At 46.8% G+C, this 16886-nt stretch overlaps 1 protein-coding gene across 2 annotated transcripts in view; it reads right to left on the minus strand.

Moving 5' to 3' along the window:
- Positions 1-11590, minus strand: part of Spen (spen family transcriptional repressor) — a 77849-nt gene extending 66259 nt beyond the window's left edge. For both annotated transcript variants that reach the window (XM_031379335.1, XM_031379334.1), the window contains exon 1: positions 11468-11590. In XM_031379335.1, the coding sequence (XP_031235195.1) occupies positions 11468-11550 (83 nt within the window). In that variant the 5' untranslated portion in view covers positions 11551-11590. The remainder of the gene's footprint in view (positions 1-11467) is intronic.
- Positions 11591-16886: the final 5296 nt, after the last annotated feature.

A 16886-nucleotide genomic window follows, 5' to 3' on the forward strand; every position in this document is an offset into this window, starting at 1 on the left:
TCAGAAATCCGCCTGCCTCTGCCTCCCAAGTGCTGGGATTAAAGGCGTGCACCACCACTGTCCAGCTTTTTTTTGGGAGGGGGGAGTTACTTTACAAACAATAGAAGGTTCAGTGGCTCAGAGCACTTGTTACTCTTGGTTCCCAGCACTCACAAGGTGACCCACAACCATCTGTAACTCCAGTTCCAGGGAACCTGATGCCCTCTTCTGATTCTGACCCCCCATAGGCAGCAGACACACATGATACATACATGCAAGTAAAACACTCATAGACATGAAATAAAAAAATTTAAAAGCACACTAGAAATTAAAGAAAGAAGGAAGGCAGGAGAAGGGCAGAAGGGCAAGTGGCAAGCAAGCAAAAGGTTCTACATTATCTCACTATATGTCAACTGACACACTTTCTGAAAGTGGACACACTTGAAAGGTATTTTCTACTTGAAGTATACTTGACTACAGTAGTAATTTGTTATGATAATGGCCAACTGTTTCTTTCAAGGTGATGTTAAAAAATCTAATGTACAATTAATTTATATATATGAAATTGATTTATAAAATTTAACTACTATGGGCTGGAGAGATGGCTCAGTGGTTAAGAGCACTCACTGCTCTTCCAGAGGTCCTGAGTTCAATTCGCACCCAGCAACCACATGGTGGCTCACAACCATCTATAATGAGATCCAATGCCCTCTTCTGCTGTGTCTGAAGATAGCAACAATGTAATCATAGACATAAAATAAACAAATAATTCTTTTAAAAAATTTTAATTACTAAAGATGGTTAAAAACTCAAAAATCAGCCAGACTGGTGGTTCCCACCATTTTAATCTCTGCACTTAGGAGGCAGAGGCAGGGGAATCTCTAAACTTAAGGCCAGCCTGGTCTACAGAAGGAGTTCAGGGCAGCCAGGGCTACACAGAGAAACCCTGACTCAAGAAACAACAACAAAACTCCTCAAAAATCCCTAAATCCAGCAAAACTGTCCACCAAAAAGCGCTAGTCCTTTTTCTTGGGTTGGGGTGGTAAGATAGACCCGGCTATAGTGCTGCGTCCTGAAGTCGCTGTGGAGACCAAGCTGGCCTTCAACTGCAGCAATCTTCCTTCCTCTCTGCCTCCAGGTGCTGGGATTACAAGTGTGAGGGTAAACGAGGCTCCTGACCTCACTACGGAAAAAGCTAATATCCTGAGCTAACCCTGCCCTTGCCCTTAGAGTGACAGGAATGGAAAGGAAGGAGCAGAATTTACAACTACTGTTGATGTATGCTCTCGCTCTCTCTCTGAGAAAGCAAAGAAAACCCACTGGGTTGCAGTATATACAACCTTGGGGAAAGTAGCAAAGATTAATTACAGTGCAAAATCCCTGCATCTACAAGAAAAGTGACAACCTGCTCCATCCCCCACAAGTAAAGGAAAGTAAAGGAAAAGGCAAAATAAATCAACTCACAGAAGAGAGATGGGCAAGGCCTAGGAACAGAGCTCAGCGATGGAGCATGTGCCTGGATATGAAGCTCTGGGTTTAATCACCAACATGGGAGGGAAAAATTGTTCACATGAGCTAGTGAGATAGCTCAGCAAGGAAAAGCAGGCGCTCAGTTCCCAGCACCCAAGCCTGCCACCCAAGGCTGGCAACTCAGGCCTGCAGCTCCTGCTCCCACACACCTGACCCCTCTTCTGACCTCTTCAGGTGCCATGATTCTTTCTTAAGGCATTAGAGCTTTTGATCTGGTGTTTGAAAACAAGCAAGAATTAGTCATTCTGGTGTAATTATAATGGTAATAGTGCTGTGGTATCTTTAAATATCTTACATTCTGGAAGTATTGGAATACTAATGGATAAAATGAGACATCTGAGACCTGGGTCAGAACAACAGTCATACAGAGCTGGAGAGAGGACTTCTCGGTTAGCAGCAAACACTGGCTGGACACAGCAGCCCACACCTTAACTCTTAGCATTTGGGAGGCAGTGGCAGGTGATTTCTGAGGGAGAATAGGCTGGTCTATGCAGGGCGTTCCAGGCCAGCCAGAGCTACATGTGTAGCCCTGCCTCAAAAACAAAATCAAAACAAGAGAGAATAGGTTGTTCTTGCACAGAGGACTGGGAGTTCAAGGCCCAGCACCCAACTCTATGGGATCTGACAACCCTCAGGACCTTGGCACACACACTGATGATGACAATGACAATGACCATGGTGATGGTGTTGATGATGATGATTAAGATGAAGCAACAAACCGCCGCTGTGAGACTTATGCCAGGGAATAGGTGTACCGATATTATAGAAAAAAAGCATGATGGCTTATACCTATAGTCCCAGCAGCAGGCAGGCAGGCTGAGACAGAAAAATTGCTCCAAATAAAGAATGAATTCATTGGAACAGAGAGGTTAAGAGCATCTGCTGCTGCTTTCCAGGACTAGGAATCGGTTTCCAACACCCACCTGGAACTCCAGTTCCAGGGATTCAATGACCCTTTGGGGCCTCTGTGGGCACCAGGCATGCATACAGTGCATATACATACATGCAAGCAAAACTCACGAAGAAAGTAGGACAAATGCATCTTCTAACAAAGTGGCATCTCTTTTGGGGTTCGTGCCTTTAATCCCAGGATTTGAGGCACAGGCAGTGGATCTCTCTGAGCCAAAGGCCAGCCTCATCTATAGAGTGAGGGCCTGTCTCTGAGGAAATGGGGGTGGTTTTTAAAGGAAAAAAAAAAAAAAAGAGTTCACGTTCAACTGCAGTGATTCTAAGCCATTAGTGGCTAAGAAAGACACCCCACTGACAGAAAAGACAAAGGGGGCGAAGGGAGACCAGACTTGGGTTGTGCCAGGGTCCCTCTGAAGTTCAGAGCTCTGTATGCTCTATGTTAAATTTCAGGAAACCGTTTTCCGACGTCCACATTAAAGGTTGCTGCTTGCCTGATTCGGTGTAAGGTTTCTTCACCATAACAAATCCTCAAACCTGTTCTCAGCACGATGTAAGAAGGTTAGTCAATGTGATACGATGGGTTAGGTGACTAGCAAGAGAAAAACCACACCTCAGACTGATGAGACCCCGAAGTTGAGAGAAGTGGCGGTGAGTCTGTTGTTCACACCCCGGAGGCAAGGGCGAACCAGCAAAGCCACTCTCAATGCCACCTTCTTTTCTTTGCCAGTCTCACCATGTTGGATTCCAAAAGCTTGCTAAGAGCCACCAGGGCCATGTCCTCACAAGTGGCAGGAGTGGGTGGCAGAGCGCCTAGGAGCTGAGTTACCATGGATAGGAACTACTGAACAGAGGGGTGTGTGCAAGGACCAGGACGGAGGCAGGTCTCTCGCTGGTTAGAAGTTACAAACACGGAAAGGGAGAGGTTAAAAACCTTATCACCCGTTGAGATGATCCCTCGCTGTGGGAGCTTGGGGAATTGAGTCTGAACCCTGGATCAACCCCCAAAAGTTGTCCTCTGACTTACCCCCTCCCCCTCTCATACACACCCCACACCACGCTTGGGCCTGTACTCAGACATACCATACACCCTCAAAATAATGATAGTAATACTAATAATTAATAATAGAGTAAAAATTCTGATTAACTGAACAGGTCAACTCAGTGTAAACTCATCTGGTTACAGGAGCAATGACTCAGTGAGAAAAGGTGCTTGCTACAGGACCTAATTCGATTCCCGTGGTAAGAGGAAAGAACCGCAAGCCATCCTGATTGCTGCACGTCTGTTGTGAGTTCATATGAGCACACACAAATGTAAATTAAGACACAGCAGCATGTTCATGATTATACATACATGTACAAATGCCATACATCTCAGCTCTGGAAAAAAAAATCACAGTTCTGAGCACTTAAAATCTTGATTTCTGGGGCTGGAGAGATGGTTCAGCAGTTAACAGCGCACAGTATTTGTTGGTATTCTGTCTGAACTGCACCCCCACAGTTCCTGGCAGTAGCCAGGTATGCTTGGCCCCTCCTCTCTCTCTTGTCCCTCTTACCCTCTGACTACTGCCTCTCTCTAGCCTCTTGCCCCCTTGCTCCCCATTCCCTTCCCCCCTCCCTCCACGTGGTCAAGGCTAGCCTCCACTTATCTACTCTCTCCTTTTCTCTGCCTCTACTACCCTCTTAACTCCCCTCCCCATGCCCTAAATAAACTCTATTCTATACTATACCGGTGTGGGTGTGTGTCTGGTCCCTCAGGGGGAAGGGATGCCTTGGCATGTGCCTGACAGGGCACCCCTTCTCTCCACACCCCACCAGAACATATTCTTCTAGCTCTTTCTCTTTTGATGATCACAACAGTATTCTAAAGACCCAAATTCAAATCCCAACTCCCCACGGTAGGAAGCTCACAACCAGGCATATAACTGCAGAGAACCCGATGCCTTTGGCCTCCACCGGCACCTTCACTCACAAGCACATACCCACAGTCACACACAGTAGATAATTGGAAATAAATCTTTACATTTTTGATTTCTACATAACTACACCAATAGCAAAGGAGGTTTCTTCCAGGACAGCGATATGGAAACCTGTAGTAAAGAGAAGCCTCTGCTGTGCCTGGGACATGGCTGAGAAACCTAGGGAGCGGCGGCTAGTCACCAGCCAAAGAAGGGAGCCTCTCCTCACAGTCCACCCAGAGCTCCAGTTCATACTCCTGCCTCAGCCATCACAGTGGCAGGGAACATAGGGAGAGTTGCACCCAGTGCTAAGGCTGCTGAATGGAGACTGACTGATGAAGAGTACCAGGACAATTCCAGGGAATCTCCCACAAGACACCAAGGGGGACACTACACCACGAACACCAACCTAGCTAGGCAAACTTTGTTTTCTTTGTTTTGAGACAGGGTCCCTCTACCTAGACCTCGAACTACCTAGAGTTTCTAGAATTCACTCTGAAGACCAGGCTGGCCTCAAACTCTAGAGAAGCACCTGTCTCTGCCTCCCTCCCTAGTGCTGGAATCACAGTCTAGTGTCACTGGTCTAGCCTAGCAAACCTAAGAGCACAATGGTGCTGGCTCTGTAAGACCACTTCTCATCCTATGCATCTGGCTAACCTCCCGTCCGTAACTCCAGTTCCAAGGGACTTGATGCCCCTTTCTGACCTCTTCAGGCAACAGGCACACACATGCACGCACGCTCACTCACACGTAATAAAAAATAAATAATCCTTAAAAAAAAAAAAGGCCGGGCGGTGGTGGCGCACGCCTTTAATCCCAGCACTTGGGAGGCAGAGGCAGGTGGATCTCTGAGTTCGAGGCCAGCCTGGTCTACAGAGTGAGTTCCAGGACAGCCAGGGCTACACAGAGAAACCCTGTCTCGAAAAGACCAAAAAAAAAAAAAAAAAAAAAGAGTAGGATAGGCCTGGATCAAGAGAGCACAGGGGGACATGTTTGCACATACCTATAATTCCAGCACTCAGGAGACTAGGGCTGGGACTGGTGGTGAGTTCAAAGCCAACAAGACTACAGTGAGCCAGGCAGGCCTTCTTTATTCAGGCATTATCTCAGAATGTTCTAGCTTCCTGAATATGAAAATACACAAGCTGGGAAACTCTAATCCTAACTCAGGAGGGAGGCTGGCGAAAGCATCTCCATTCAAACCCAGCCTGTTTCCTTCCACACAGTGAAGATTCTCAAAAACAAGCATGTTTTGCTATACTTAAACATGAGTTTTCTATATTTAAAATCATAAATAATCGAATCCAAATACGCCAAGTCAGGAAGGTAGCTCTGGTTTTTTTTTGTTTTTTTTTTTTTAAAGATTTATTTATTTATTTATTTATTATATCTAAGTACACTGTAGCTGTCTTCAGACACTCCAGAAGAGGGTATCAGATCACATTACGGATGGTTGAGCCACCATGTGGTTGCTGGGATTTGAACTCAGGACTTCTGGAAGAGCAGTCGGTGCTCTTAACTGCTGAGCCATCTCTCCAGCCCGGTAGCTCCGTTTTAATAGACTGCTTGTCTACTGTGCATTAAGCCCTAGTTTTAATGCCCACCACGGGAAACTCAGTCTGATAGGTCATGCTATGATCCCAGCCCTCAGAAGGTAGATGCTGAAATATCAAGAATTCTAGCAAATCCAAGGCTAGCCTAAGATTAGGGAGAACTTGTCTCAAAAATAAAAAGCAACCCAGCATGGTGGTTTGATCCTAGCATTTGTGAGGGAGAGGCAAGAGGAGAATCCCTCTACTTTAAGGCCAGCCTGGTCTAGGTATTAAGTACCAGGGTCAACCTAGGGTACATTAAAGAGACCCTGTCTCCAAAAAAAGGAAAAAAATAAAAGTTAACAAATTCAGATAAATTGAAATCATGTAACTTTTCTCCTCATAATGCAATAAAAGTTTAAGAAAAAAAGGAAATAAACAAAAAAAACCTCACTGTATTTAAGTTAGTCATTCTACAGTAAATTAGACACACCCCCCCTCCATTTTTTGGTTTTGGTTTTTAAGGCAGAGTCTCACTATACAGCAGCCCTGCCTGGCCTGGAGCTCAGAGATCTGCCTGCCTCTGCAGATATCTGGAACAGAAGTAAAGCAGCTCGGGGTCACACCCAGCCCTGACAACTTAGTGGACAGGGACACCACGTGGGAGAACAATCTGAAATATGAAACGCTTATTTCCACACACTGAAAACCAGCTATGTGTCACTCAAAAAAATATTCCAAGGTGGGGGGGTGGGGGGCGATGGGAAGGGGGGAAGAAATGGCTCAGCACTGATTGCTCTTCCAAAGGACTGGAGTTCCCAGCAACCACATGGTTGGCTCACAATTATCTGTAACTCCAGTCCCGGGGGATCGGCACCCTCTTCTGGCCTCCATGTCACCCAGTATGAATGTGGTGCGGACAAAACACCCCTGCACACACAAAAAAAGCACAATAAAGAAAAATCATTCTAGAGCCAAATCTAGTAGTTCTCCCTTTGCTACTATACAAGTTGGTTTTGTTTTTTTTTTTGCTGTTGTTTGTTTCGTTTTTTTGTTTTTCTCGAGACAGGGTTTCTCTGTGTAGCCCTGGCTGTCCTGGAATTCACTCGGTAAACCAGGCTGGCCTCGAACTCAGAAATCCACCTGCCTCTGTCTCCCAAGTGCTGGGATCAAAGGCATGCGCCACCACCACCTGGCTACTATACAAGTTTTGTAGTTCTTTCTAAACCCTGGAATGGCTGGCTACAGCTCAGACCACTGCTACTTTCCTGGGTGCTAGAGGTTAATAAACCCACGTAGCCCACAGCAGGAGCTTGCCATGTGTGGGACTTTGGGCTCCATCCTCAGCTGAAATAAAAAGGGGGAGTAGAAATAACAGGATTGAAATATATAATCTCCTACTAGATATTTGGTGTCTTTGTGAAATAGTTTAAACACTTTTAAAATGTAATGGAGAGTAAAGGGTCAGGCCTATAGTCCCAGAACCTCACTGGTGGGGAGAGAACCCAACCTGGGCTAGAGTCAGCCCGTGACTACTGTGAAAGCCTAGCGTTAAGACTCAAAAATTAAAATTAAAAAGAGTAAAAACTAAGAGAAAGTGAGAGGTGGAAGCAACCCAGAAAAGCAGAAAAGCTTGCTGCCTTTATGTCTGTCTGTCTGCCTGTCTGTCTTTCTTAGCCTTGACTATCCTGGAACTCGAATCTGTAGACTAGGTTGGCCTTGAACTCCAGTCCACCTGCCTCGGCCTCCCCAAGGACTGGGCTAACCTCTGCTCAGTTCATCACCACTATCTTTATAGCATTCTACATAAAAATTTCCAAAGCTGCATGCAGTGTTAACAGGGCTAAAAATATCTCACAAACCCAGCCTGAAAGCTCTTCCTAAACATACGGAACAGTAGAATTGCAAGCAACCCGGAGGCTGAAACAAAGGTGAATGGGAAGGTCCCTTCTCCAATACAGATGTCTGGAGCCGCTCCTTGAAAGGACCCCATAGTCTTCCCACAGTCTGCCACATACATTTTTTTTTCCAAGAAATAAAATACATTTTAAGCACTCTATATTAAGTTCAACGCTATTTCAAAATAACTGAGTTTTCCTGAGATTTTAAAATATGCAAAAAGAAGTCTATCATTAAAATACTCAGAATTACAGTCTCAAAACTAGAGGTAACTTCACAGAAACCATCTGGACTCAAGTAAAGAAAGGATCTGGCAGCGATGGCCTCTACCCATCCTCAGTGAGCACAAGGATGAAGCGGCTCTGGTATTATCTGATTTCTGTGACCAAAAAGATAGCAGTGTATATGTGATAGCTTTAACTAGAAAAACACTGGGCTAAAACAAACAAGTTTTTCCAAAGAAAACCTGTCTCGACAAAAAAGATATTTAGCCAGTTTCATTCTTTTGACAATTTTTAAAAAAGACTTCCCCTAGGCAATTACTACATAATATTTACCCTATCTGCAAAGTACCAGTAATGGTTGGTCAAGGAAAATACAATGTGTGATGTACTTAACCATGAAAGTAAGGCAGAAAGAAAAGTTAGTCCTTGAGGGATTCTATCCGATTGTTTACTCTAATACAAGGAGCCCTGGCACACACCTAGCTCTACCAGACAGCAACCAATTGTTGTGTGATGCCCCCTCCAACCCTTCAGCTCCGCTACCATACAAAAGAAAGAAAGGACTTTCTCCATTGTGGCCCTGTAATGGATCTTTGTTAACTAAATCCCTATTCAGAAACAGTCATTTAATTTTCTTAATTCAGCATATGGAAAGCTGTAAGGAAAATGAACACAGTAGACTTATTATACGCAAGAATGTACAGCCAATTTTTAAAAATACTCTGTGTTCTCAGGCTGGCCTTTCTTCGGCACTGGGGGAATGGGGGGAAGGCGGGAAGGGGCGGGGATCAGCACCCTTCCTCCATCTGCTGTGCACTGAAAGCACTGGTCAGAACCCGAGCGATTGGGCAGGGAGGGAAGCCTTTATCTCTGCCTCCACAGCTGTCTGATTTAGCCTCCACGTTTTTTTGTTGTCCTTTTAATCCAAATACCTACTGCAAAAGCCTAACCACTGTTAAAAGAACATTCGTCTTTGAAGTGTTTTATTTAATGTATTCCCAGTGTACACCTCTTAATCCTGTAGAACAGTTATTAGTTAATGTTGTAATCAGCTAGGGAAAAGGAGGGTAGGAAAAGGCACTCAGGTTCGGTTTAATACAGGCATCTCGTAGTTCTTCTCATTCTGAGGTCTACAGGGCAGAGGTTGAACGCCATTAAGTTTTCTTATCATCTTAGTGCCCTCTCATCCCTTTCGTTTAAATGATTTAAATTCTATTCTTCTTTCTAGTAGCGATCACATATTTAACAAAACACATTCCACTATATGGAGAAAGAGACATATACTTAGCTCCACAACTGGATCAGCAAGAACATTTTTGTAGGCAGAAAGATAAGCAACAAACCAGAAACAGAGTACCTGTTTGGGGGCGGGGTGGGGTGAGAAGTGGGAATTTCAGGGTCAAGGGTGAAGGGGAGATTACTTTGTTACCTTCTCAGGCTCTGCTCCTATTAAAGGTGTACTAATCAAATAAAATCCATTGGTGTCCAAGTGAGAACTATCGCTTTTACGATTCAGGAGTTTGGGGGACACACATCTGCAGAGGCTTCCAATAATCTTTTTACCAAGAGCATCTGCTTTTGCTCTACAACCGATAAAGCGCCGCTGTAAACGCAGGGTCAGCAGTGTGCCGGTGAGCCTCGGGCTAGCGCCGCGCTCCTCCGGCTTTCAGACAGCCCTCCTGCGCGCCTCCTCCCTCCCTCTCCTGCATTCTGAGCGGCTCCGCAGATTCCCACATAAAGTAGGTCCTGGCCGCCATCTTAGAGAGTCATTCACACCAGCCGGACCGCGGCACCACGCTTCCAAGCCTCCCGGGGCTGCCCCCAACCTCTTCCCCCGCTGCTTTCCCTCTCCCTCGCCTTGCACACAGGGTCAAACTCCAGGTCTAAGGCAAGCTGCGCCTCTGATATCTGCATAATGTGAAACGTCAAGTATGACCACCCAACACAGGAGCAGAGCGAATGAGGCAATGCACGTGTTTGCACGTCGGTGCGTAGCAATTTCCCATGCAGAGATCCACCAGGTGATTAAAAGGGGTACAGTGCAGAGGGTTCCCACTCCAAAACCTAAGAAGGCTGAGCGCTAGCTCCTCAACGCTGAGGATGTGCTACTGGAGGGCAGAGACCCAGGCTGAGGGGTGGAGCAGCACCGGCAGAGAAAGTTCCCATTTGCTGGCGCTCCAGCTGCTGCAGTCCCCTTTCATCCCCCGGCACCCCGGCCAACACTCCATCTCCGGACCTCCCCCTCTCCCGTGTCTCAGGCACAACGTAGTAAACACCCGGAGTCCCAGGCACCGCGCACCTCCCCCAGGCCTGCGGAGGACATCCCGGCAGGTTATGAATGGCCTCACTATGCCCAGCTCCTTTTCACACGCGGGCACGCGCACACGCGCGCCCCAGAGGCGAAGATTTAATACCCGAGGAAGAGCAACGGCCAACAGAATCAATAGCCCTCCATCAGAGAGAAAGAAAGGCGCTCACGCTTCCCAGGCCTCACCAAAGAGGTTCCAGCCCGGGCGACACAGCCCATTTTCCCAGGTTGACTCTAATGAGGGCGTTCGTTCTCCTAATTATATTCCCTGCACCCACTGGATAGTGGGAATTCAGAGTACGCCCAACTTGGAACCCTCCAGGGTACTGGAGATATCAGGAGAAATGAATTTCCACAAGCGATCGCAATATGCTATGTTCTTTCTCAATGTGCGAAAGTATGAATAAATGCTCATTGTAAGTGGGGCTGCATGCTGAGGCCTCTACCAGTCACCGGACACGCGTTTCTGGGACCAAATAAACGCTAAATGCTACCAACGCGTATGAAAAGCAACATTTATTTTTATCTCCCACAAGCAAAAAAGTATTTAGAGAAACCGAAAAGTCACACCTAATCGCGAAAGATTTGCACTTTTTGGCTACTTCACTAACGAATTAAGAGGTGAAGGATCTATTGTATTTAAAAAAAAAAAAACCGCTCGGTCACCGGCGCGGCGCGGGAATGCATCCGCAGCGCCTCGGTGTTCGCGCTCCCTTCCCCGCGAGCTCCGGGACACGGGCAGCCCATTTAGCCGCCGCCGAGCGCCAGGCAGCCCGCTCCACCCAGCCAGCCGCACAGACAGCAGAAGCATCTGCCGCTGCACGAATCTTCGGAGAGCGGCCACTGCTCCGGGTGCCCGCCACCTCCCGGTGCCGCACGATGCCAGGCGCGGCTGCTGCGTCCGCTCCGGGTCCGGGCCGGCCGCGCTGGACTGCGAGGCGGCGCGCAAAGAGGCGATCCCGCAGTCCCCAGCTCTCCCGCTCCCGCTCCCTCGGTGGCCGAACAGCAGCCGCCCGCCCAGAGCGCCGGAGCCAGCCAGCCAGCCGCGCGTCGCCGCTCTGCCGGTGGCCAGCAACGGGCCGGAGAGGCGCCCGAGGTGCCAGCGCGGCCCCCGGGCCTCGTGTCACTCACCGTTTGAAATGTTCAATGATCTTCTCTTCCCGCACGTTCTCCGGTAAGTTTCCGACCCAGAGGTGCCTTGTTTCCCGGACCATGCTGGGCGGTGTGCCGGCGACCGCGGTGGCCGGCTCCCCCTCGCCGGCTTCGTACGCGGCCGTCAGCGCAGGGAGGCGGGCGCCGGGGCGGCGGCGGCGGCGGCTGCGGCGGTGGCGTCGGCAGCGGCGGCGGCTCCTGCGGCTCCCCCCGGTGCAGAGACCATCCCTCTCCCCCAGGTTCTGACTCTCGGGCCTCGCAGCTCCGCTCTGCCGCCACCAGACACCCGAAGCCGACCCTCGCGCTCCGGCGGCGCATGCGCGCGGGCGGCGGCGGGCGGGGGAGCGGGAGGAGGGGCGAGCGAGACCCGGGCGGCCGCGACGACTACGGAGCCGGCGCTGTGGCTGCCGGACGCTTCCCACCGGCGCGCGCGGCCCGCCTCCCGCCGCCTGGCCACCGCCCCCCGGCCGCGGCCGCGCGCGCGTCCTCCCGCCCCGACGCCGAGTTCCTCCCAGCTGGCGCGCAGGCGCGCGGAGCTCCGAAGGGGGAGGAATGCGGAGCCGGGAAGCGGCGCCCGCGCAGTCGGCTTAGCGCGCAGGCGCGGCGGAGGGCGGGAGGCCGGGCGCCGGAGGCGTCGCGGGGAGGATGGGGCGGCTTCTCCCTGCGGTCTGGCGTTGCTCTGGGGAAACACAAGAGAGCCGGGTTTGTTTCCTTGCCAAGCGGCTTTTGGAGGCCGAAGTCCCTAGGCCTGTCCGCCCTACGGCCCGCCCCTGACCGTTTCCGGACGCCTAGATTCCCCGCCTGCTTGGGAAAGTGGCCGGGACCAGGCCATCCTTTTCACCGCCCAGACCAGGGACCAGCGCTGCAGAGAAACCCATCCCTCCCAAGAATCATTGGCTTGTAACATTAAGCAACTTTTTATATAGGAGCTTGCGAAACCTTCTGCAAGATGTCTTTGCTCATGGTTACGGTACACAAGAATTAAAGCAGAAAGGATACATTTCTTGCCGTTCCCCCCCTCCGAAGCTTTGGAATAGTTTGTTTTTTTAAACAGAGAGGATTAGACCTCCGGCTCTTCCAAACTTTGGAAACTTGCAGTTGACCTTTTATATAATGCCGGCTTACACAGAGAGAAAACCGCAAAAGGCAACTGTAGAGTAACAGGGGGGAAAATCTAGCTCATTAAAACTGTCAGCAACTCATACTTTAGTTTTTCATACACAAAAATAAAATGGTGCTTTAGGTACAGCCTACACTTTTTGTTTCGTAGTGCCCTTAGGTACTACAAAGTGCGCAGTATGCACAAATTAGGGTTCTAACTAAGGGCCTCGCCCACATGCAACAAGGTGTGTTAATATATCACTGAGCTACATTCCAGGTTCTTGGTAGTGTTCTATTTGTATTAGCTTGATTTGGAACGGTCTTCCAGAGCCACTGTTTATGTCTTTGAGAAAGGATTTCATATAGCTCAAGATAGTCTCAAACTTCTAATTCTGTGCCCACCTCCCAGATCTGAGACTAAACCTGGGCTACCATACTGCTGCTCCAACTGAACAGGCAGTATTTTGAATTGGAAAAGTCATAAACAATAGCAATAATATTTGGGGTCACACAATTGTTTCTTTTGTTTCATAAAAGGTGAATTACTGATTTTTTTTAATTATTTGTTCATTTTAGTCTGTCATGTAGCCTAAGTTTCTTGATATATAGATAGATAGATAGATAGAGATAAGATAGATCTTGATGTGTGTGTGTGTGTGTGTGTGTGTATAGTATATGTTGGTTTGCTTGAGTGTTTTGCCTGCATGTATGTGTATCATATGTGTGCCTGGTCCCATGAAGTTCAGAGGAAGGAAGCAGTGAAGCTGGAGTTAGGGGTGGTCATGAGCATCATGTGCTAGCAACCAAACCCAGATCCCCTGCAAGAGGCAGTGTGTCCTCAAGCATTCAGACATCCTTGCACCCCCTTCTTCTTTTTGAGACTAAGTCTTCACTATGTAGCCCAGGCAATCTTCTTGCCTCAGCTCCCTAAAACTAGATTTTTTTTTTAAAGATTTATTTATTATATGTAAGTACACTGTAGCTGTCTTCAGACACTCCAGAAGTGGGAGTCAGATCTCATTGTGGATGGTTGTAAGCCACCATGTGGTTGCTGGGATTTGAACTCAGGGCCTTTGGAAGAGCAGTCAGTGCTCTTAACCACTGAGCCATCTCTCCAGCCCTCCCCCCCCCACTAGATATTTTAAAAATACTTTATGCTGGGTGGTGGTGGCGCACGCCTTTAGTCCAAGCACTTGGGAGGCAGAGGCAGATGGATTTCTGAGTTCAAGGCCAGCCTGGTCTACAGAGTGAGTACCAGGACAGCCAGGGCTACACAGAGACAGAGAAACACTGTCTCAAAAAACCAAAAAAAAAAAAAAAAAAAAAAAACCTTTACTTTATTTTGCGTACTTTGGCATTTTGCCTGCATGTGTCTGTATGAGGTTGTCAGATTCCTTGGAACCAGAGGTACAGACAGTTGTGAACTGCCATGTAGATTCTGGGAATTGAACTCAGGACCTCTGGAAGAGCAGCCAGTGCTCTTAATTCCTGAGCCATCTCTCCAACCCCAAAACAAGAATTTTTTTTTTACAAAACAGCCTTCTCCCTGATTAGCAGGAGGGTTTGTTACAGTGGTACTGATGCCAGTCCTAGTGGAAAGGCCCTTAATCCCAGCACCTGGGGCTACGGCAGGACTATCTTTGTGAGCTCCAGGACAGTCATAGATACATAGAGACAACCTGTCTTTAAAAAAATAGAAAAAAAAAAAATCTGTCCCATGAGAAAACCCAAACGCCCCAAACCTTACAGGAGAGAAGGAGAGAAGCCCCCACAGGAATGCATACACACACACCCTGGGAAATAGATGGGGGAGCAACAGAACACAGAGATAAGTGGGCTCAGGAATCCCTGCCTTGCTTCTTTCTGATTTCTAGTTCTAGTACAAATGCTCTTGATAACAAGGCAAGGGACAAGCAAGTACTTTTGCAAAGCCCCAAATCGAGGGTTTCTTTTTCTCGGTGCTTTGTGTTTTTTGCTAGCAACGCATCAGGAAACACTAATAAAGCTGTTTTCCGTTTCCATCTGGTTACAAAATACGTAAGGGGGATTTCTTCATGAACCTGTATCTTTGTGAGTTTCTGTAGAAGGGAAGAAAAAACAGCTCCCGTAGAAGGAGCTGACAGAGAGACAATCTAATCTTCTGATGTTTTAAGAAGATCCTCAGGTCGGGGATAGAAAGATGACTCAGCACCAAAGAGTGATTTAACATTCTTTCAGAGGTCTGACATGGAGTCTTAGCACCAGTGTTGGCTCACAGTCAACCACCTGAAGTCTAACTTCACAGGTATCCCAGGCCTCTGGCCCCTAAGAGCGTCTCCACTCTCCTGCACAAATCCAAAAAGGAAAAGCACACACGCACATGTAATTAGAAATAAAAACAGAAAACAGGTATGGTGGTGCACACTTTTAATATCAGCACTCAGGAAGCAGAGGTAGGTGAATCTCTGTAAATTCAAAGCCAGACTGCTGTACACAGTAGGTTCCACTGACAGCTAGGGCAACATAGAAAGACCCTGTCACAAATATATATATATATATATATATATATATATAAAGTTACAAGATAAAAATAAAACTTGAAAAAATGTTTAGTAATGGCTAGATATGGTTGTACACACTTTTAATCACAGCACTTGGGAGGCAGGGACCAGCGGGTCTGTGAGTTGGAATTCAGTATACATATTGAGTTCTACAACAGCCAAGGTAATATAGTAAAACTCTGTCTCAAAATAATAATAATGACAACAACAGTAATTGACACTCATGGCAGAAGAATAACCAGAAAGCTTCTAAAGCCCTAGCTCCAGGAGAGAGTATTTATCTGGGATGCACCGCCCAGAGAATTTATCTGGGATGCACCGCCCGTCTGCATCACTGCAAATCACAAAAATGTAGGTTGCGATTTAACTGTGAAAATGGATCAAGTGCATCTCATTTGAATATTAAAGAGAACTCAGGAAGGTGACATTAAAACTGAGCCATTTGCAGAGGCGATTTAAAATAGATTTGCTTTTAATCAACTCCTGTTTTCACACTCTGAAGAGCTGCTGTATTTAGCATGCTAGACTTGCTCAAAGAGTTCAGTCATGCGGAATGGAGGCTGAGATGGGGAAAGCTTCTAAGCGTCAGAATCAGGCTTTGAGCATTAACCTCGTCACGAGAGTGAGTAATTAATATACCTATTTAGGCAGGAGAGCGTAGTCACCAAATATTTAACAACAAATTGATACAAAAAAAATAGTTACAAATAGTGGAAGATATATACTTAAAATATAAGCATTTCTTCTAAAAGCCACCGTATAAAAATATGTAAACAAGCTCTAAAATGACCCAAGCCCCAAGCACAAGAGAACTGGGCAATAGGAATTTCAGACAAGCCTGTCCTAATCAGAGTGGTTGTGTTTTTCCGAAAAATGAAACAAAATAAATACTTAAAAGTATTTGAATCCTTGATGTTTCTGAGAGTCTAATGGTAAGAGAGAACAATCTATTACCAAACTAGCACACAGGGTAAGGAAATTATCTTTATAGATTACCAGAAACCCCCAGTAGTTGGATGTTGTCTACCTAGACCTATAGACTCTAACAAGAACTAATATTTCATAGTCTAATATCCATGACTCTAATAAGAGTTAAATAGTGTATTCTCTGTTGTTTTTAGTTTTCCAGAGAAATATACTAACTTAATAATTTCTCAGAGAATGGGTTTCTACCTTTCTACATCCTAGGAGAGTTGCTGGGGAGATTTCTCTGGGTATAAGCGCTGCTGCTCTATCCAATATCCAGAATTATTAACTAAGTAATATTTGTAGAATTAAACTGAAAATCCACTGGAGGGACACTTATAAATGTAAATCATGGTTGTTGTTTTAGGTAACAGAATGTGAATTTTTCTTCTTTCTTTTAGAATAGCTTCCCATGACTCAGAATGGCCAAAAGTTTCCATATAGTCCAGGATGGCCTCTATTTTTCAAGTGTGGGCATTACAGGAGTTAGCCACTTTAATCAGCTAGAATATGAATTTAAAAAATTACTTGGCTAAGTGTAGTGACACATACCATACCCTTAGTCCCAGCACTTGGGAGGCAGAGGCAGGAGGATTTCTGAATTCGAGGCCAGCCTGGTCTACAGAGTAAGTTCCAGGACAGCCAGGGCTACACAGAGAAACCCTGTCTTGAAAAAAAAAAAAATGAAACCCAGTCTGGAAAAACCAAAATAGATAAAATATATAGATAGATAGACAGACAGACAGACAGACATTCCTCTGTATTTTCTAAGCTTCACGTTTTATTTATTT

This window comes from Mastomys coucha, unplaced genomic scaffold, assembly GCF_008632895.1.
Source record: "Mastomys coucha isolate ucsf_1 unplaced genomic scaffold, UCSF_Mcou_1 pScaffold18, whole genome shotgun sequence".
NCBI classification, from domain to species: domain Eukaryota; kingdom Metazoa; phylum Chordata; class Mammalia; order Rodentia; family Muridae; genus Mastomys; species Mastomys coucha.